We start from the raw sequence: 22347 nt of genomic DNA, 5'->3' as shown, positions 1-22347 counted from the left end.
CCTGTGAGAATACAATGGCGGTCCTTGCAATTTTTTATGTCACAGTGGTTTTCCAGTCGCAATTTATTTCTTATTTTAAAATACACTTTAACCACTTAAATTTTAGGCCAATCTTGACACTTCTCACATACATGTAAAAATGTACTATATATATATATATATATATATATATATATATATATATATATGTATATCGAGAGAGAGAGAGAGAGATCTATATAGATGCGTATATATATATATGTGTGTATATATATATATATATATATATATATATATATATATATATATATATATATATATATATATTCTAGATATATATATAGCTATATGTATATATAAATATATATATATATTTTTTTTTTTTTTAGCAGAGACCCCAGAGGATAAAATGGTGGTTGTTGCAATTTTTTTTATGCTTTTTCAAGCACAATTTATATGAAAAAAAAAACACTTGAATGAATTTCAATACAAAATAAACACAATATATAACCCAAAGCGTGGGTTCACCTTCAAATAAAGGGGACAGGGGTGCTTTAAAATAGTTTTTTTTTCAACTGTATTATTTATTTATTTTATCACTTTTGACAGCAATAGGCAGTGAAAGGGACTCTTTATGGAGAGATCTGCTACAGCAGGTTAACTCGGCAAGATAAGAACAGGAGAGTAGTTGCTAAAGCCCCATACACACTATCAGTTTTTCTGCTGAGTTTTTCCTTCAGATTTACCAAAACCGTATAATATGAGGTCAAACCTCAATATCAGGCAGGCCCTTGCACTACATTGTTTTGGTAAATCTGAGGGAAAAAAATCAGCAGAAAATCTGATAGTGTGCATGGGGCTTTAGAGTAACCAAGTACACGTTAAAGGCACAAGGCAACCAGTTGTTAAGTGTGGTACCAGGTAAGGTGAGGGGATGGTTATTAGACTGCCTCGCTGGTGGCTGGTATCTAGTAGCAACTGGACCCGAACCCACCTTATGGAGATCTATGACCTGGTCATGAGGTACGGAAGAAAGGAAATGAGTGAGAGTACGCATGAGGTCCACAGTAGATGCTCGGTGGTACCCCATTCTAATACTGGGAGTGAGGTAATAGAGGTACACTGGACTGGTGTAGTGGACTGTACGCAGACTCAATTCTTCCCTCCTAATGCAACATATAAGTTACAGTGTGTAGTGACACAGGACAAGTCACTTTTCAGAGGAACGCTGTACTATTACTTCACACAGTGAAGGCTCATCTCTAAGTCGGTGAACTGCCTTAGTGTGGGATTTTTCACATGACCACAGTCTCCACTTGATCCCAGGCATTGTTAAGCATGCTCCGCGTGATATCCCTGCACGCACCGGCGCAGAAGACCTCGCCCACGACTAAGTTGTAGAAAGTTTCTTGAATCTTAAAATGAAAAGAATAATAAAAACCAAACCTTGTACACACGGTCGGACATTCCGACAACAAAATCCGTCGGATTTTGTCCGAAACTGGTGTTGCATACACACGGTCGGACAAAGTTGTCGGAAAATCCGATCGTTCTGAACGTGATGACGTTAGTTAGTTACGACGGGACTACGTTGCGGCTAGTAGCCAATAGCTTTGGTCTCGTAATTTGACCTGAGCATGCGTGGCACTTTGTCCGATCGGAATTTTCTACAAACGATCGGACAAAGTCCGATCGGATCATGTTGTCGGAAAATTTTATAGCCCAGCTCTGAAACTTTGTCGGTCGGATATTCAGATGGAAACAGTCCGATGGAGCCCACACACGGTCGGATTATCCGACAAAACACGGTCCGATCGGACATTTTCCATCGGAATGTCCGAGCATGTGTACAAGGGCTTACGCTAATAATGGTGATGGTCTATGTAAAAGTGGTGGTCAGTGGAAAATTGCCACTTTTGCTTTGGTAGTCAATGTAGGTGGGAGATCCATTTGCCACAGCTCAAAGAAACCCCAGAAACCTCAGGAGGAAGCCTGGTTGAGAAAGGCTGGACCAAAGCCATGAAAAAGTGGTCACTACAATCAGTACGGAAAGCCCTCTTCTTAGAACAGAAGGTATTCACATATCTCATTCCATCACAAATCCCAAAAATAAGATGGTTATTCCCCTATTCAGGACAGCAGGTGGGCTTTATGCTCCACAGGAACAAGGTAAGAGCAGAAATAATGGCCATATCCATATGTACAGTATCTCAATGTGTACAACACAGACAGTTAATGGTTCTCTAGGACTTGGCCTCATGTGCCAAAGTAAGGGTATAGGCTGCCAAGTATGCCAGAGCCTAAGCAGTGGGCAGTGGGGCTACATTTGATGTTCTTTCTACACCTTAAACTGGTTGTAAACCTCAGACATGAAATATAAACAAAGCATACCCCTCCCTCTATAGCAGGAATCTCCAAATGACGGCCCTCCAGCTGTTGCGGAACTACACATCCCATGAGGCATTGTAAAACTCTGACATTCACAGACAGGATTAGGCATGATGGGAATTGCAGTTCCTGAACAACTGAAGGGGCCGTAGTTTGGAGACCCCTGCTCTATAGTGTGTACTCAATCCAGATCACAAAGTGTAATTTACGTCTGCTGCTTTGTTCCTCTGCTATCAGCATGAATCACTTATGACAAATTTTCCTGACACCAAGAGAAAAAAGGTGACAGGGGAGGGAACTGCAGCATACAGCCTGTGATTGACAGCCTCAGCTCAGTTCTTGTGTGTTGTGTGAGAGGGACGTCTCAATTCACTCCAAGCAGCTCTTATGCCCCGTACACACGAGAGGGATTAAGTCTGACAGACCTCCAAAGGAGTTCCGCCGGAGTTCCGACGGAGTTCTGGCGGACTTTTCGACCGAACGGACTTGACCACACACCATCACACCAAACTCCGACGGAGTCGAACGTGATGACGTACGACTGGATTCGACGTAGGAAGTTCATAGACAGTAGCCAATAGCTGCCCTAGCGTCGGTTTTAGTCCGTCGGAGTAGCACACACACGAGCAAATTTTTCGAAGGGGACCGGGTCCGGCGGAGTTCCGTCGGGAAAATTTAAAGCATGCTTCATTTCTAAAGTCCGTCAGACTTTAGCGAAGCTAAAGTCCGTTGCAGCCCACACACGATCGAATAGTCTGACGGACTCAGTCCGTCAGACTTTGGATGTCGAAAAGTCCGCTCGTGTGTACGGGGCATAAAGAGCTCTCCTCACTTAGCTCTGCAGAGTGTAACTTCAGCCTTCCACCCCCTGCTTTTCAGAGCTATGAGATCCTGTGTAAATTTTGGACTTTGAACGGATGTAGAGAAGAGAAGACCGCAGATAAACAGGTACAACTTATGTAGAAGGATCTGTTTCATCTCTGTGTATCACCTGAGGCGAGTCACTTCACTGGGTATATGTGCGGGTTTACAACCACTTTAAAGTGTATCTATACCCAAAACTTTTTTATTTACTTTTGGGATAGCAAGGGTTAGGGCCTATTTTATATTTTTGCTGCTCAATAGGGTTCCCTTATGCCGCGTACACACGACCAGACTTATGTCCGACAGACTTTCGAAAGAAGTTCTGACGGAGTTCTGACAGAGTTCTGACGGACTTTCCGAATGAACGGACTTGGCCACACACAATCACACCAAACTCAGACGGATTCGAACGTGATGACGTACGACTGGACTAGAATAAGGAAGTTCATAGCCAGTAGCCAATAGCTGCCCTAGCGTCGGTTTTATTCCGTCGGACTAGCACACACACGAGCGAATTTTTCAGTAGGAACTGGGTCCGGCGGAGTTCTGGCGGAAAAATTTGAAGCATGTTCCATTTCTAAAGTCTGTCAGACTTTTGCGAATCAAAAGTCCGTTGCAGCCCACACACGATCGAATAGTCTGCCGGAATCATTCCGTCGGACTTTGGATGCTGAAAAGTCCGGTCGTGTGTACGGGGCATTAGAGAGTTTTCCCTCACTTTCTGTTATGGAGACTACTTCTGATTGGAGCCTTCGTATTGGAGATGCAAACGGTGTGGTGCCTGTGACGGTTCATCCAGAAACTTCTGTGCTGTTGCCTTACTGATCTCACTAACACTGGGATCTACAACTCTGGTAAGCGGCCCCTCTTCTCACTGGTGGAGGATTGTTTTGATTATTTTTTATACACGTATTTGTGGATATTTTTGCACCTTAATACCAATTTGGAAGAACTAACAATACTTTTTGGACAATTTTTTCTCCATTGTATATGAACTCTTTGTTGCTTTTGAATATTATTTTTGCTAAATTTTATTATTGGTTTAGATTTAGCACACACAATTTTTGTTTTAATATACATAAATTTTTGTGGGGGTTTTTCTATACTATTTATGTTAACTTCATTTCAGATTTAGTATACACTTTATTCACTTATATGATGATATGATAGTATTCACATATACTATTTACTAATCATATTTTTTTCACGTAATACTGTTTTTCCTCATGTTTATCTATATAGTTTTGGATTAGGTTTTAGGTATACAATTTTTTGTTTTTAGTGCAGCTCACTTTGTTCACCTATTTAGTTTGATATCGGAGTATTACGATTAGGGTTGCTGCTTATAGGTTATCCTTTTTTTTTTTTTTGTTTGAGTAGCGCGGTTTACCTTTTGTACCGTGTTATGGAGACTACCTTAGACCAGGAGGTTCTAGCCTGCCCTTTATTCTGTCTGTGTTGCTGTTACAAATGTTTTCAGTGCCCATCCTGGGGGCAACCTTTTTTGCCAGACAAGAAATGATATATATATATATATATATATATATATATATATATATATATATATATATATATATATATGGCAATATAATGCTTGAGTTCTCCCCTTGTGGACTACAAAACACCTTTCCCACTCCTCATCTACATTACATAAGGGGAGATGTTCTGCTATCCAGCAGGGGAGAACTGGGCATAGTTAACAACACTGCTTGGTATTTAAGTGTTGTGGTAACAGCATTGTCAGCTCACTACACAGTCTGTATCACTTATGTCTAGTAGAGTGTAGGTTCTTCAGATTTGCCCTGGAACTCTTGGAGGGGAGGGCAAGTTGCCTTATAATCAAGTTCTCCCCCTCTCATTGGGTCTCCCTTCAGTGGAGCCCCACCTAGTATTTGGGTGGATCTTGGTGCAGCAGGTCCCCTGAAGAATGGGGTCTGTCTTTAGCACTTACTTCTGACAAGCAGTGTGCAGGTCCTCGGTCTTGCCCTGAAACTCTTGGAGGGGAGAGCAGGTTGCCTTATGGTCAAGTTCTCCCCTTCCCATTGGGTCTCCGCTCAGGGAAGCCCCACCTAGTACTCAGTGGCTATTGCTTCAGCAGGTCCCCTGAAGAATGGGAGGGTGTAGTTTCTCTGACTTACCCTAAAACTCTTGGAGGGGTGGGTACCTGGCCTTATGTTCAACTTCTCCCTCGCCCATGGGGTCTCCCTTCAGGGAAGCCCCCTAGTACTTGGGTGGGCCTTGCTTCAGCAGATCCCCTGAAGAATGGGGTATGTCTATAGCATTTATTTCTGACTAGTAGTGTGTAGGTCATCAGACTTGCCCTGAAACTCTTGGAGGGGAGGAGCACGTAGTCAACTTCTCCCCATTCCATGGTGTCTCCATTCAGTGAAGCCCCACCTTGTACTTAGCTGGACCTTGTTTCTGCAGGTCCCATGAAGAGCGGGGTCTATCTGTGGCACTAACTTCTGACTGGTAGGTATAAGTCCTCTGACTTGCCCTGACAGTCTTGGATGGGAGGGCATGTGGCCTTATGGTCAACTTCTCCCTCCCCCATGGGGTCTCCCTTCAGGGGAGCCCATCTAGTATTTGGGTGGGCCTTGCTTCGGCAGGTCCCCTGAAGAATAGTGTCTGTAGCACTTCTTACCAGTAAGGTCTAGGTCTTTGGACTTGCTCTGAGACTCTTGGAGGAGAGGGCACATTGCCTTATGGCCAAGTTCTCCCCCTCCAATGGGGTCTTCCTTCAGGGGAGCCCCATCTGTTTTTTGGGCAGACCTTGCTGCATCAGGTCCCCTGAAGAATGGGGATTGTCTACAGCACTTACTTCTAACTAGTAGGGTGTAGGTCCTCAGTCTTATCCTGAATTTCTTGGAGGGAAGAGCATGTGGCCTTATGGTCAAGTTCTCCCCCTCCCATGAGGTCTTCCTTCAGGGGAGCCCCACCTTGTACTTGGGTGAACCCTGCTTCGGCAGGTCCCCTGTAGAATGGGGTCTGCCTGGTTTCAGCTGGGTAGACCACATGTACCTAGTCCCCGTCAGCAGTCTTGCCTCCCCCCCCAGGGGATCAGGGCACAGGTCCTTTCTCTTTGGAGTTAGACCACGTAATACATCCTGTACACTTTTTTTGTGTGCTCACTTTTTATTGCACCAGGTGTATAGTTTCGCATGCACACACTGCACAGTGGGGCAAGTTCTCTGCTCTCTACAAGAAATTAGGAGCTTATTGGATTTCTGACAGATCAAGTTATCTTTCTGTACTTGCAGTGTTAAGGGATAAAACATGGAGAAATGTACTTGTATTGGACAGTTGTGCTGAATATTTGTATTTTTATTATTATTATTTTTGTTATAATTATTATTATTTTTCCCAGACATACTTTTCACCAGGAAATAAAAAATTCTCCTAAGCTTAGTATTGAATAATGAATAATGTATTGTAGTAGCATTCTTATTTACTTTTTCCAAACTGCTGGAGTTTTTTTCTTTTTTTTTTTTTTGGATTTTTGTTGCCTTACCCAAATGTCTTCATAAAAGAAAAGAGAAATGAATAGTGAAGGCACTTGTGAATAGCAACCAGGCTAATGACTATTTACAGATCAAGCACAAAGACTATGAATAATGTCTAACAATGTCAAGAAAAAGTCATTGTAAATAAATAGCACAATGTCAAGAGACGTTATTCAACAAAACATTCAAGTCCTGCTAATCAAGTCAAATTAGAATTGATAAAGTCAGAAGAAGTCAGTTGGCCGGCAGTCTTTTTTTTTTTTTAAAGAGACATCAGAGACAGCAAAGAAAATTCAGCAGATCGCCCCCTCATGGTGAGTATGGGGGGAAAAAAGTCTGGATATTATTATTACAACTTTGGATTGTCCTAAAAATAGGCAAAAATCTTCCTCTTAAATCAAATGGCACTAACTGGCACTATACTAAAAAAAAAGAAGTTCAACATGGCTACCGAGGAATAATGTACCATATGGTGGAAAGGTCCCATTAGAAGATTGTTCTGGAAATGAAGAGCTCTTATTTACTATGTTACCAATTTAAAATGTATTTAAAAAAAACGATATTTATATTTTTTTAATCCTTTTTTTATTATATTATTATTTGTATTTTATTATTATTTTTTATTTTTTGTATTCTTAAATTTAAAAAGTGTATTGCTCTCCTCCAAATCTCCAAATAATTTTTTTATGCTGCTGTGATGTGACTTCCGGTTAGAGGGTGGCTACGTTGGTTCTCCATGGTCCTAGTGTATGTAAGAACGTAGCCATCCTCCGTTGCTCACTCCTGAGATGGACTCTGGACCAGGGGCGGATCCCGAGTCTAGTCTCGGGATGGGCACTGCCAGAAAATATTTTTTTTTGGGGGCAATTTGTCGGGGCAATGGCTGGTGTTGGGGCTTCAATCATCATGGCACCATGGGTGTTATGGTGTCAGGATGATTGAAGCGCATTATTTCTATTGCATTGTTATATAAAATGAAATAGTTCAACTCACCATAATGCAGACTCAGTGGGAGCCTTGAGCGTGTCACTTTCCACCGTGGCTTGTCACCAGATGCGGATGTCACCTGCCGCACGTTGGGGATTGTCACTTGTCACGTCACCTACCACACGTTACAGATTGTCACTTGCCACGTCACCTACAACACGTTACGGATTGTCACTTGCCACACGTTACAGATTGTCACTTGCCACATCACCTACTACACGTTATGGATTGTCACCCGCCACACATTGCATATTGTCACTTGCCACGTCCCCTACCACGTGTTCCGGATTGTCTCCTGCCACACATTGTGGATTGTCACTTGCCACGTCGCCTGTCACAAAATGTCATCTCTCACTGGCTCCCGCCAGCTCCTTGGTTGGCCAGCTGTCCACTCACCCACCGAGCCATTGCCACGTTGCCCCCCCGGATCCATCCCTGCTCTGGACTATGAGATGTGTAGTAAGCATAGAGCAGTGTACAAGATGGCAACTAACACCAAAACCCTTTCAATCTCTGATATCCCATATCTTACCAGCGAAAATATCAATAACTAGATCTTGGAAATCACCAACAATTAATTTAACGTTAACTAAAACCAAACTTTCATGGATCATGTTTCATTAAACAATGTCCAGTATTTTGCATTACAGTTGACCAGAGTTTAAGAAAATTTGGGACCCCTGGATTGGATATCTTAAATTTTTTGGTTTTTGTTTTAGTTTTCCCACTGCTTAGACCCTTTTCTCCCTTTTTTTCCCTAATATTTTACCTTAATCATATATTACCTTTATACTCATTTTTATTAATACTCTGTATTGTTGCTTGTTACAAAAATATTGTTATGCCACGTGCACATGAGCGGAATGTCCGGCAGAAAAAGTCAGACGGAAGCTTTTCATTGTATGTTCCGATCGTGTGTATGCCCCATTGGACTTTTTACTTTGAAAATTCTGACCTAGAAATAGAAGATGTTTTAAATATTTCCGATGGAACCAATTCCTATCGGGAAAAAACGCTCTTCTGTATGCTGTTCCGACGGACCAAAAAGCGATGCATGCTCCGAAGCAAGTATGAGACGGAGGTTATTGGCTACTGGCTATTGAACTTCCCTTTTCTAGTCCCCTCCTACGTGCTGTAAGTCACCGCGTTCTTGACAATCGGACTTTGGTGTGATCGTGTGTACGCAAGACAGTTTCAGTGGAACTCCGTCGGGACTCTGTCGGAAAAACCTTCAGAGTTTATTCCGACGGGAAAACCGGTCATGTGTACGCGGCATAAGAGTAAGGCCAGCCATAGGCAGTTCGAATCTTGGCCGGTTCAGCAGGAACTCACCGAGATTCAAACCACGTGGGGGCAAGCTGAATGTACCAAGTTGATCAATCGATCAGCTTGGACACAACCAATCTGCCGGATTTACTTGCAACTATTTCTAGCAGCTGGTATAGCCACTAGCACTAATCACTGTCTTCTTTCTGTGGGGACGGCTTCCCCCTCCAAACCTGTGGTTGCAGAAAAAAATTAGAATTTTACATTTTAAACCTTGTAAGATTTTGAAAGCTATAAGGCCCATCTCACGCGGGGCAGACTCCGTTTTCTCTCCGGAGGATCTGTCCGCTGAGCAGAGCCCAGCTTTAAATCCGCTGCTCTGTAGAGGAGAATGAAGAATGAGTGATCAGGTCCGCTTGTCTGTTTTTCGGACCACTTGTGTGAATGGAGCTCCATGACCTTTAGTTATACCCCTGTGCCTGTCTGTTTAAATATACAATGCCTTTAAAAAGTATTCATACCCCTTGAAATGTTCCACATTTTGTCATGTTACAACCAAAAACGTAAATGTATTTTATTGGGATTTTATGTAATAGATCAACACAAAGTGTCACATAATTGTGAAGAGGAAGGAAAATAAATGGTTTTAAACATTTTTTACAAATAAATATGTTAAAAGTATGGGGGGGACATTTGTATGGCGCCCCCCAGAGTCAATACTTTGTAGAACCGCCTTTCTCTGCAATTACAGCTGCAAGTCTTTTTGGGGATGTCTCTACCAGCTTTGCACATCTAGAGAGGGACATTTCTGCCCATTCTTCTTATTTGCAAAAAATTTCAAGGGGTGTGAATACTTTTTCAAGACACTGTATGTATTGGCCACCTTTGGTGGTGTTAATAAATCTTTTACATTGTGACAATAGGGGTCCTCAGATACCACTTCACCATGGGTGTTAATAATTATTCCTTGACCCCACGATTCATCTTTACGTACGACTGCAACCCAAAAAGATATTTCCTTATAGATTAAATAAAGATACTTTTAAATGTGTGGTCGTTTATGGGGAATATATTTATCACATACACAATCTGAGCTCAAATGAAATAGGTACGTAGTATATTGATTGACTATATTGATTGACTCCCAACATCCTATGGGTGATTCAGATCTAAGCAGTAGACGCCTCAAACAAAACAACTTGCATTTATGGTGGATACTTATTTGCCAGCAGGAATCTATCCCATCCACTATTCCTGGCTTCTATCAGGTATTGGCACTGTGAATATCAAACATCAAATTAGCAACTGAATTTTCTCAAGACGATAATTACCCTCTTATTAGCATTGACCTTTACATACCAAAAACACAAAAAACATACTTATATGTATGACAAGTTCATGTCATTATAATAGTAGATAGCAAGTAGTATAGTCCTCACAGATAATGCTCTTCACAACTGCTATTAGTGATGTCCCCAGTCTAGTGAATGGATAGGCTGTATTCTCAGTGATGTCACCGGTCTCTAGTGAATGGATAGGCTGCATTCTCAGTGATGTCACCAGTCTCTAGTGAATAGATAGGCTGTATTCTCAGTTATGTCACCAGTCTCTAGTGAATGGATAGGCTGCATTCTCAGTGATGTCACTGGTCTCCACTGAATGGATGGGCTGCATGATAAGTTTGCAGTCCAAGGACCACGGCTATGGAACAATTTACCCGTGGACATCTGCTCGGAAGAAAACCATCTGGCCTTCAGGAAGAAGCTCAAGACCCATCTCTTCTGAAGACCCAGACGGACACTGGCGGCAAATGCGCCCTGAGGCGATTTAGTTTGCATATGGAGTGCTACACAAGTTATTCATTCATTCATGCATTCTCAGTGATGTCACCGGTCTCTAGTGAATGGATAGGTGGCATTCTCAGTGAGGTCACCGGTCTCTAGTGAATGGATAGGTGGCATTCTCAGTGAGGTCACCGGTCTCTAGTGAATGGCTAGGCTGCATTCTCAGTGAGATCACTGGTCTCTAATGAATGGATAAGCTGCATTCTCAGTGATGTCATTGGTCTCTACTGAATGGATAGGCTGCATTCTCAGTGAGGTCACCAGTCTCTAGTGAATGGATAGACTACATTCTCAGTGAGGTCACTGGTCTCTAGTGAATGGATAGGCTGCATTCTCTGTGATGTCACTGCTCTCTAGTGAATGGTTAGGCTACATTCTCTGTGATGTCATTGGTCTCTACTGAATGGATAGGCTGCATTCTCAGTGAGGTCACCGGTCTCCAGTGAATGGTTAGGCTACATTCTCTGTGATGTCATTGGTCTCTACTGAATGGATAGGCTGCATTCTCAGTGAGGTCACCGGTCTCCAGTGAATGGTTAGGCTGCATTCTCAGTGATGTCACCGGTCTCTAGTGAATAGATAGGCTGCATTCTCAGTGATGTCATGGTCTCTAGTGAATGGCTAGGCGGAATTTTCAGTGATGTCACTGGTCTCTAGTGAATAGATAGGCTGCATTCTCAGTGATGTCACTTGATAGCCTGCATTGTTTGGGATGTCGCTGGTCTCTAGTGGTGAATGGACAGGCTGCATTCTCAGTGAAGTATCAAATGTTCCAGTCTTCTATGTATAAAAATCTGTTGGCTTGGGAAACATCCAGATAAAGACTTCAACAGTAAAGTGTACATTTTGTAGTATTCTTGGTCTCTGGCCTCTGAATAGCATGTATGCCAATAACTCTTTTCACACCTATAGGAGGAGATTTGGATGAATTTATACGGGCGTCTCTGCAACGCGCAGATCAGGAGATCAGACAGGTTCTCCAGAAACTTGACTCTGGCACCGGCCTACCTGTGTCTCCAGAGCTTACTCCAGAAGACATAGATATTCGAAAGGAGGTGGAACAACGGCTACGGGAAGAGATACGATCAATGGAAATGTTCCGAGATGCTAACACCCAAACCCCCGAGGACATCCTACATGGTACGATAAGTAGAATAAGAGACAATAACTGCGAAATATACAATGCTTCCAACATGACACCAATTATTCCTAAAACTACTTGTACACAAGCTTGCCATACAAATAAAATAGGTTTGTAAAATTTGTAGAAAAGGCCATCAACAGAATAAAGAGTGGACTTCCAGCCGAAAAAAAAAAGTTGCTTTCGTTTTGGATAGAGTTACAAAGTGTCAAAACCTCTGTGTGGGTTAATAATTGCTACCTGTGTCCCTATTGGGAAGGTTTCCCTTTCCCGGGTAATACTACATGTGGGAAATCTCCCCATCAGGTACACTCTAAGGTTAAATGATAAAGCTTTTCACTTTAAAGTATATCTAAACCAGTGGCAGTGAACTTGATAAATAAAATAATAGATCAGGGGTCAGGCTCGAAGACCAGTTGCTATAGCAGTGGGAAGGAATAAATAGTGATGTTGCGCTGGTAACACTCCACGAGCGCCAAGCTCGTATACTTCCGTCACTTACGGTTTACGGTTTTGGGGGAAACCGGAAGTGACGGAAGTGTACCAGCTCATTCAGGTGTCACTACAGTGGATTGGCCTGGCATTGGCCATTTTTCTTGTTACTTGGTGGAGGCCTATACCACTCATTCAACATTGTCTGATTGTCACAGTATTTTTACACATTTATGATACTCTAATCTAGAGTGGTTTATTAGACTTTCCATTTGTATACAGTATATGTTCATTGTCACTACACGCTATTAAGCTTTTTTTTATCTCAAGACTGCACTTGTCCTTCACTGTTTTACCATTTGCGATTGGTTTCATCCAGGGGCGTACCTAGAGCATTTGGCACCCGGGGCGGATCCTTTATCTGGCACCCCCCCCCCCCCCACCATAAAATGTAAAAACACCCACCGTGTCCCCTGCATACCTCTGCATCCTTCAATATCTTTTTGTCATTACTGCGTACCCCCCCTCTCCACAACTGCACCTCTGGACCCCTTTACATTACACAGGACCTTGCACCTAAGGACCCCTTTACATTACACAGCAGCCTACACCTCTGGACCCCTTTACATTACACAGCAGCCTGCACCTCTGGACCCCTTTACATTACACAGGAGCCTGCACCTCTGGACCCCTTTACATTACACAGCAGCCTGCACCTCTGGACCCCTTTACATTACACAGCAGCCTGCACCTCTGGACCCCTTTACATTACACAGCTCTTGTACCTCTGGACCCCTTTACATAACATAGCACCCTGAACCTCCTGACCCCTTTACATTACACAGCGCCCTGCACCTCTGGACCCCTTTACATTACACAGCACCCTGTACCTCTGGACCCCTTTACATTACACAGGACCTTGAACCTAAGGACCTCTTTACATTACACAGCAGCCTGCACCTCTGGACCCCTTTACATTACACAGCTCTTGTACCTCTGGACCCCTTTACATAACATAGCACCCTGAACCTCCTGACCCCTTTACATTACACAGCGCCCTGCACCTCTGGACCCCTTTACATTACACAGGACCTTGCGCCTAAGGACCTCTTTACATTACACACACCCTGCACCTCTGGACCCCTTTACATTAGACAGGACCTTGCACCTAAGAACCTCTTTACATTACACAGCAGCCTGCACCTCTGGACCCCTTTACATTACACAGCTCTTGTACCTCTGGACCCCTTTACATAACATAGCTGTCAGGAATCCGTCCGTTCTATTCGACCGGCTCTCCGTGCGCGCACACGCGTTCGTGTTGCGGGTCGTCGTAGGCACGAGCGCCTTCCGACGCGCGCGGGTGCACGACGATCGTATGTGCGCGCAGTGCACGCACGCACAGGCGTACGTTAGCTCGATTGGCGCCAGTGGCCCTTTTTAAGGGCACAGTTGCTGTGGTTCTGTGCTGTCTCGTCTGCAGCTAGTGCCTGAAGTTACCTGTTACCTGTCTGCTACTCATCTGATACCTGACCCGGCTCCGTTTGACCTTGCTGACCTCTCCTGCTCCGACCCCGGCTTGTTTGACCCTTCTTGGACTGTTTTCCTGTTGCCGAACCTCCTGCTTGTACCTGACACCTCTGCTTGATTCCTGCCTGCTCCTGAGTCGGCTACCTTCTCGTCCAGTGGACCCTATCCATCCAGGATCCACAGTCAGCAGCCTTCTCCTTGCTTCTTCCATACTACTGAGAGTTCCTGCTCCAAGGATCCTCACCTACCCAGCACCGGTTGCTGCACCAGGCCGGACTCTTCTACCCCGCTGCGCTCCTGTCTCCCTGTCCCCATTCCAGAGAGACCGGAACCAGAGCCGTAGGAGAGGTCCCCTTCCACCAAGCCAGACTCAATACTAGACGTTCTTAACAGTACGAGACAGCCCCCTTATACAGACTCTTGCCACCTTCTTCGAGGGGATGGCACAACTTTACGATGATCCCCAACGGGCTGCCACCGCAGAGTCTGCATTAACTGCGCTCCAGCAAGGCCGCAGGACGGCTGAGGACTACGTCTCAGACTTTAGACGCTGGAGCGCAGATACCCTGTGGAATGAGGCGGCCCTTAGACACCAATTCCGTATGGGCCTGTCTGAAAGCCTCAAGGATGAGTTAGCTCGTGTCTCCACTCCTGACGCATTGGAGGACTTAATTGCTCTGGCCATCCAAATAGACCGCAGACTTCGTGAGCGTAGGGCCGAACGCTCTTCCCAACCACTGAGACCTGCCTGGATGACGGCTAGGACCTCGTCTCCCACACCTTTCTTCTCTCCGCCTTCTCAAAGAGGACCTACCAGCGTGCCTCCTGCTCCTGAGGAACCGATGCAGCTTGGACTACTCCGACCCTCTCTGCTTCCTGAGGAGCGAGCCCGCCGCCAAATGAACTTGTGCCTATACTGTGGCGGCCCCGGACACTATGTGGCCAACTGTCCTGTAAATCCACGTAAGTGCCTCTCACCTGTGTCTCACAGTTCCTTTAACCCACCTTCCAACTCTCTCCATGTTGTCCTTCTGCTCTCGTTTCAGCTGCCGGGAAGAACCATACACGTTAATGCCATTCTTGACTCCGGAGCCTGCGGCTGCTTCATCGACTCTGCCTTCACCGACCTGCATTCAATTCCGCTACAGAAAAAGACTCATGGACTTGCTATCTTTTTGGCCGATGGTTCTCAGATTAAGTCCGGCCGAGTCACCCAGGAGACCCTTCCACTATCCACCTCTACCCCCTGCCAACATTCTGAACTATTAATCCTAGATGTCATCTCATCCCCACTTTTCCCTGTGATTCTGGGCATTCCGTGGCTGCAGGCCCATAATCCCTCCATCGACTGGACTTCAAGGGAGGTGAAGTTCCTCTCCCCTTACTGCCGGGACCACTGCCTGCCTGGGGCTTCTATACACACCAGAACACTCCTCTGCCTAGACCCAGACTTGGACTTATGCCAATCTGTCCCCGAACCTTACCATGAGTTTCTGGACGTTTTCAGTAAACGGGGGGCTGACTCCTTACCCCCACATCGTCCCTATGATTGCCCCATTGAGCTCCTTCCTGGGGCTGAGATCCCGTTTGGACGTGTCTACCCTTTATCCGAAAAGGAACAAGAGGCCCTGAAGGCTTACATTTCCGAGAATCTCCAAAAGGGGTTCATTCGTCATTCCACATCTCCTGCCGGGGCTGGAATATTCTTTGTTACCAAAAAAGATCAATCTCTTCGACCCTGTGTGGACTATCGGGAGTTGAACAAGGTCACGATCAAAAATCGCTACCCCCTACCTCTGATTCCTGAGCTCTTCCAGAAGCTGAGGTCAGCTACCATCTTCTCTAAATTGGACTTAAGAGGAGCCTATAACTTGGTCCGCATACGAGCAGGTGACGAATGGAAGACTGCATTCCGAACTCGTTTTGGGCACTACGAGTACCTGGTAATGCCTTTCGGGTTGTGTAATGCCCCAGCCACCTTCCAACATTTAATTAATGATGTCTTCCGTGATTTCTTGGATATCTTTGTCATCGTATACCTTGATGACATTCTGATCTTCTCCAGGTCCCTGGAGCAGCACCGGGGGCACGTCGGCAGAGTTCTGCTTCGGCTCCGGGAACATGGACTCTATGCTAAAGCCGAAAAGTGTAAATTCGAACAGCAGGAGATCCAATTCCTCGGCCTCGAAATCTCCCCAGCAGGCATCAAAATGGACCCGCAAAAGGTCGCTGCTGTCCTCGAATGGCCAGCCCCTACTGACAAGAAAGGCATCCAGCGCTTTGTGGGCTTCGCTAATTTTTATAGAAAATTCATTAGAGGGTTCTCTGCCATTATTTCCCCCATCACCCAGCTTACCAAGCAAAATACACGCTTTCTTTGGGGTCCTGAAGCCCAGGCTGCCTTCAAGAGACTTAAGGACCTGTTCACCTCCGCTCCTATCCTCAGTCACCCGGATCCATCTAGACCTTACATTCTAGAAGTAGACGCCTCTAAGATAGCAGTAGGGGCGGTAGTCTCCCAGCGCCTTGGCGTGGACGACCTGATGCACCCCGTAGGGTTCTTTTCCCGAAAACTCTCTCCAGCGGAAAGAAATTATGATGTAGGCGACCGGGAATTACTTGCCATTAAGTCCGCTTTGGAGGAATGGAGATATTTACTCTAAGGGGCGGTACACCCCGTGCTCATCTACACAGACCACAAAAACCTCGAGTACCTCCGCTCCGCAAAACGCCTAAAACCTCGGCAAGCTCGCTGGGCCCTCTTTTTCTCCCGGTTCTGTTTTCATATAACTTATCGCCCTGGATCTAAGAACGTTAAGCCTGATGCACTTTCCCGTATGTTTGACAGCCCTAAGGACACCACACCCCCGGATACCATCCTCCCTGCTAATACTTTTCTTCTCATCCAGCCAGATCTAGTAACTCTGCTTAAGAATGCCTCTTCCTCCTCTCCCGGTCCCCCGGGAATCTCACTAGCATCCAGGGAGGGTCTGCTTTGGAAGGACAACTTGATCTTCGTCCCTGAAGACGTGAGAATTAAGGTCTTGGGTCTCTGTCATGACCACCCGCTCGCTGGGCACTTTGGTGTCCGCAAGACTTTAGAACTGGTACAGCGTTCCTTCTGGTGGCCAGGCGTGAGGGAGTTTTGCAAGCAATATGTAAACACCTGCCCCGTATGCAGCCGGAATAAGGTTCCCAGAAATCGGGCTTGGGGGCTGCTTAAACCTCTTCCCGCACCCGACCGCCCTTGGCAGATGATCACGATGGACTTCATTGTGGAACTTCCCCCTTCTGAGAACTGCACTGCCATATTTGTAGTTTGTGACCGTCTGACCAAGATGGCCCACTTCCTACCCTTAGCGGGAACCCCCTCTGCAACCGAGACTGCCCATGTCTTTATTAAAGAAATAACCAGGCTCCACGGGGTACCCATCAATATTGTGTCCGATAGAGGGGTCCAGTTCACCTCCCGCTTCTGGCGAGCCCTTTGCGAATCTTTAAAAATTGAACTGGCTCTGTCCTCCGCCTACCACCCACAGACCAATGGGCAAACGGAGCGCACCAATCAGACCCTCGAGCAATATCTTAGATGCTTCTCTTCTTTTGTCCAGGACGATTGGGTCCCCCTGTTACCTCTGGCGGAATTCGCCTATAACAATGCCAGCCATGCCACCACTGGGCAGTCCCCGTTTTTTGCCAACTACGGTTTTAACTTGTCTTTTCTTCCCGATGTTCCTACAGAATCCCAGGTTCCAGCGATCCAGGATAGGATATCCTTCCTGCAACAGAATAATCGGACGCTTCAGGAGGTCATAACCAAAGCTCAGGCTGACAGTAAGAGGAGCTTCGATCAACGAAGAAGGGGAGAACTAATCCTTCAAGTCGGGGACCAGGTATGGCTGTCTTCCTCTAATTTAAAGTTAGCATGCCCCTCCAGGAAATTGGCACCCAAGTTTCTGGGTCCATTTCCCGTTAAGAGAAAGATCAACGAGGTGTCTTATGAACTGTCCCTGCCTGATTCCATGAGAATTCATCCAGTTTTTCACGTAGCTCTTCTTAAGCCTGCTGTACCTGATCCCTTCCCTGGTAGAGAGACAAGACCACCTGACCCTGTGCTAATTGATGGCAATGAAGAATTTGAAGTTGAGGCCATTCTGGATTTCAGAAGACGACGGGGACAAGGTCAGTTTCTAATTAAATGGAGGGGCTATGGCCCAGAGAGTAATTCTTGGGAACCTGCTTCTAATGTACATGCCAATAGACTGATCCAGGCTTTCTTTGCTGCTCACCCGGAGAAGAGAGCCTCTAGGGGCACCCGGAGGTTGCCCCTTGTGGGGGGGCAATGTCAGGAATCCGTCCGTTCTATTCGACCGGCTCTCCGTGCGCGCACACGCGTTCGTGCTGCGGGTCGTCGTAGGCACGAGCGCCTTCCGACGCGCGCGGGTGCACGACGATCGTATGTGCGCGCAGTGCACGCACGCACAGGCGTACGTTAGCTCGATTGGCGCCAGTGGCCCTTTTTAAGGGCACAGTTGCTGTGGTTCTGTGCTGTCTCGTCTGCAGCTAGTGCCTGAAGTTACCTGTTACCTGTCTGCTACTCATCTGATACCTGACCCGGCTCCGTTTGACCTTGCTGACCTCTCCTGCTCCGACCCCGGCTTGTTTGACCCTTCTTGGACTGTTTTCCTGTTGCCGAACCTCCTGCTTGTACCTGACACCTCTGCTTGATTCCTGCCTGCTCCTGAGTCGGCTACCTTCTCGTCCAGTGGACCCTATCCATCCAGGATCCACAGTCAGCAGCCTTCTCCTTGCTTCTTCCATACTACTGAGAGTTCCTGCACCAAGGATCCTCACCTACCCAGCACCGGTTGCTGCACCAGGCCGGACTCTTCTACCCCGCTGCGCTCCTGTCTCCCTGTCCCCATTCCAGAGAGACCGGAACCAGAGCCGTAGGAGAGGTCCCCTTCCACCAAGCCAGACTCAATACTAGACGTTCTTAACAATAGCACCCTTAACCTCCTGACCCCTTTACATTACACAGCCCTTGTACCTATGGATCCCTTTACATTACACAGCACCCTGAACCTCTGGACCCCTTTACATTACACAGCCCTTGTACCTCTGCACCCCTTTACAATACACAGCCCCTCACAGCTCTGGACCCTCTGCATGTTACACAGATCCCCTACAGTGCAGACCCCCCTCCCTACCATACAGACCCCCATCTACAGTGTAGACCCCCCTACAGTACAGAATCCTCCCCTACAGTGCAGACCCTCCTACAGTACAGACCCCTCCACCCTATAGCGCAGACCCCCCCCTACAGTGCAGACCCTCCTACAGTACAGACCCCTCCCCCTACAGCGCAGGACCCCTTCTACAGTGCAGGACCCCTTCTACAGTGCAGGACCCCCCTACAGTCCAGACCCCCTACAGTGCAGGACCCCTTCTACAGTGCAGGACCTCCCTACAGTGCAGGACCCCCCTACAGTGCAGGACCCCCCCTACAGTGCAGGACCCCCTACAGTGCAGGACCCCCCCTACAGTGCAGGACCCCTTCTACAGTGCAGGACCCCCTACAGTGCAGGACCCCCTACAGTGCAGGACCCCCCTACAGTGCAGACCCCCCTACAGTGCAGGACCCACCACAGTAAAGAACCCCCCTACAGTGCACAGACTCCCCTAAGGACCCATAGTGTACCTCGAGCCCAAGGCAGCGGCATTGCAGGGGGGAGGTGTGGGCAGCACCCGAGTGGAGTGTCACCTGTCGGCTCAGTGATCCGGTGTCTTGTCAAATAGCGTCCTCCATCAGATAGTGTCCCCTGCGTACTGCGCATGCGCAGTACACAGCAACACAGATTCCGAAAATTGCCGAGGATGAACGGCGCCTGCGCACTGAGTCCAGGTTCTATCCCCACTATCCAAGTGGACATAGAGTTAGAATAAAAAAGAGCCGAGCGCAGCGAGGCCGAGCCCGAAGCGTGGCGAGCGAAGCTCGCCCGCGAGGGGCCCTCTAAAATTCACAACCCTATGTCCGCTTGGATGGTGGGGCTACCACCTCCACTCACGGCGCAGGCGCCGTTCAGCTTCGGAGATTTTCCGAAGCTTTGTCTGCTCCGTACTGCGCATGCGCAGTACGGAGTGGACACTATGTGATGCCCGGACTCTATACGCCAGAACACCGGGACCCGACGCAATAATCCTCTTCTCTGTGGTCGCGTGACTCACGGCGCGCCGTTCTGATCAGTCTCGGGCAGCGGCTGTCACTCACAGCCGAGCAGAGTGAAGCGGCCTCCCCCTCCTTGTCTACACAGTGCTGTGCATAGAGGAGGGGGAGGCGGCTTCACTCTGCTCGGCTGTGAGTGACAGCCGCTGCCCGAGACTGATCAGAACGGCAGCGCGACGCGACCACAGAGAGAAGGGGATTATTGTGCCGGGTCACTGAGCCGGCTGATGTCACTCCACTCGGGTGCTGCTCGCACCCCCCCCCTGCAATGCCGCCCACTGCCAGTGCCTCGGGCTCTCTCTGTGTGGGCTGCGAACCCGAGGCACGGCGCTGTCTGACACTTCAGTTGCGGGGGGGGGGGGGGCGCTGGCCTGACAACACCCCCAGTGTGTGGCACCCGGGGCGGCCCGCCCCCCCACTTAGTACGCCCCTGGTTTCATCGTCAAGTTGTTACCATCAGGTGTTGATGACTATTTTTTGTTGCATTTTATTCACTTTGCACTATAGCACTTAGCAAGTTTATGATTGTATAGATATACACCCATGTGTTTTTATTTATTTTGCACAAGCACCTTAATATAGAAATGTATAGAAGGTTCACAGCGCAACGTCGCTATTTATTCATTCACCCCTCTATCTACTAAGGATCAACCAACCAGGTGTCTGCTGCTGTGTATACTTAGTTTTTAATTTGACAGAATGGGAGTACTACATTTATTCAACTATAGCAGTGGGTAGCTCACACAAGACCCAGCAGGATAGGTACACAGGCAGTCACCCTGGCGGGTGATGTGGGCTCATCTGAGGTGTATGGTCTAAGTACTAACTGGTGTTCACCAGAGCTCCTGATGGTGGAGATGGATTTTGCTGCGTGTTGGTTCCAGGTAGCGGCCCTCAGGGTGGCCTCACCAGAAGGTGAGCAACCTGGACTCCAGTAGTGGATAAGCAGGTAGGGATCAAACAGCAGCGTAGTCAGTAAACAAGACAGAGGTCGGTAACAAGTAGTTTCAGATTGGGATCAGGCAGAAGCGTAGTCAAAGAACAAGCCAAGGTTTCATAACGAGTGGTAGTAAAATATGGGTGGCAGCAGGAAGACAAGAGCAAGCACAATAATCTGGCAAACAGGAAGTGCAGAGACATGGCTTAAATCAGGAAGTTCAAAAATCAGGAAGTTCATTGGAGGAGCAAAGAGAGGTTCAGCAGAAGTCGAGGCACAAGGCAGGGTTGTCCAATGGATCAAAGAGGGAGCTGTCCAGTATCGAAGGTAGCTCAGTGAGACGAGTCATTAACAGACTACTCAGAAGAGGTCCCAGGTTCAAATCCAGGCCCTGACAAATAGGGCCTCAAGTGCAGCCCCTGACATCCCAAGAAGGCCACAAAAGAGCAGTGTGTTACCTTGTATTGAGGTGTTTTGTATCAAGTTAGGCAGATCATTCAAAATGGATTAATGCACATCAACACCTGAAAGTTAAGGTTCTGCACCTCAGACTTAAGAGAAAGTGGGAGTAAAATAAGCCCCAGTCAGTAGTCTAATGGGCAGTATTAACAACCCCCAGCATTGGTGTGAGTGCCCACAATAATAACCCCCAGCATTCATGATTAGTAAGGTTGAATAAAGACACCAGTCCAACCTGAGTGAGTGTCTACAATTGTCCCAATCCCTGTACATTGTACACACACCTTGGTCTCTATACCCTCAAGGAGCCCACAATCCAAGGACCCCATTCATATACTAGGGCCAATTTTGAACAGAAGCCAATTAACCTACCAGCATGTCTTTGGAGTGTGGGAGGAAACCCACATAGGCACAGGGAGAACATGCAAACTCCAGGCAGGTAGTGTCATGGTTGGGATTTGAACCAGCGACCCTTTTTACTGCTAGGTGAGAGTGCTAACCACTACACCACTGTGCCGCAACACAAATGTCAGTGATATTGTGGCCACTGACATTCGTGAATTGGTTTTAGAGGCTGAAAAAACAGCCTCCTGTACTATAAACTTCCCTCCACATATTAGTGGTATGAAGCAGTGCTTCTAAACCAGATTTGCAGTGATATAGGGTAATGTAAGACAAGTATAGGCGCAAAGAACTGAAAACAAGTTGTCCCACAGAGTTATAAAACCATATTATAGTGATTACATGTACCATATTTATCGGCATATAACACACACTTTTTTCCCCCTAAA

At 46.8% G+C, this 22347-nt stretch overlaps 1 protein-coding gene across 1 annotated transcript in view; it reads left to right on the top strand.

Moving 5' to 3' along the window:
- Window positions 1–22347, top strand: part of OBSCN (obscurin, cytoskeletal calmodulin and titin-interacting RhoGEF) — a 705115-nt gene that overhangs the window by 527629 nt on the left and 155139 nt on the right. The window contains exon 102 of the mRNA XM_077490633.1: window positions 11750–11971. Within this exon, the coding sequence (XP_077346759.1) occupies window positions 11750–11971 (222 nt within the window). The remainder of the gene's footprint in view (window positions 1–11749; window positions 11972–22347) is intronic.

This window comes from Lithobates pipiens, unplaced genomic scaffold, assembly GCF_037356315.1.
Source record: "Lithobates pipiens isolate NorthernLeopardFrog02 unplaced genomic scaffold, aLitPip1_a1.2 Scaffold_19, whole genome shotgun sequence".
Lineage (NCBI taxonomy): Eukaryota > Metazoa > Chordata > Amphibia > Anura > Ranidae > Lithobates > Lithobates pipiens.
The sequence above is the reverse complement of the archived record's forward strand: the minus strand, read 5'-3'. Positions and strand labels throughout refer to the sequence as shown.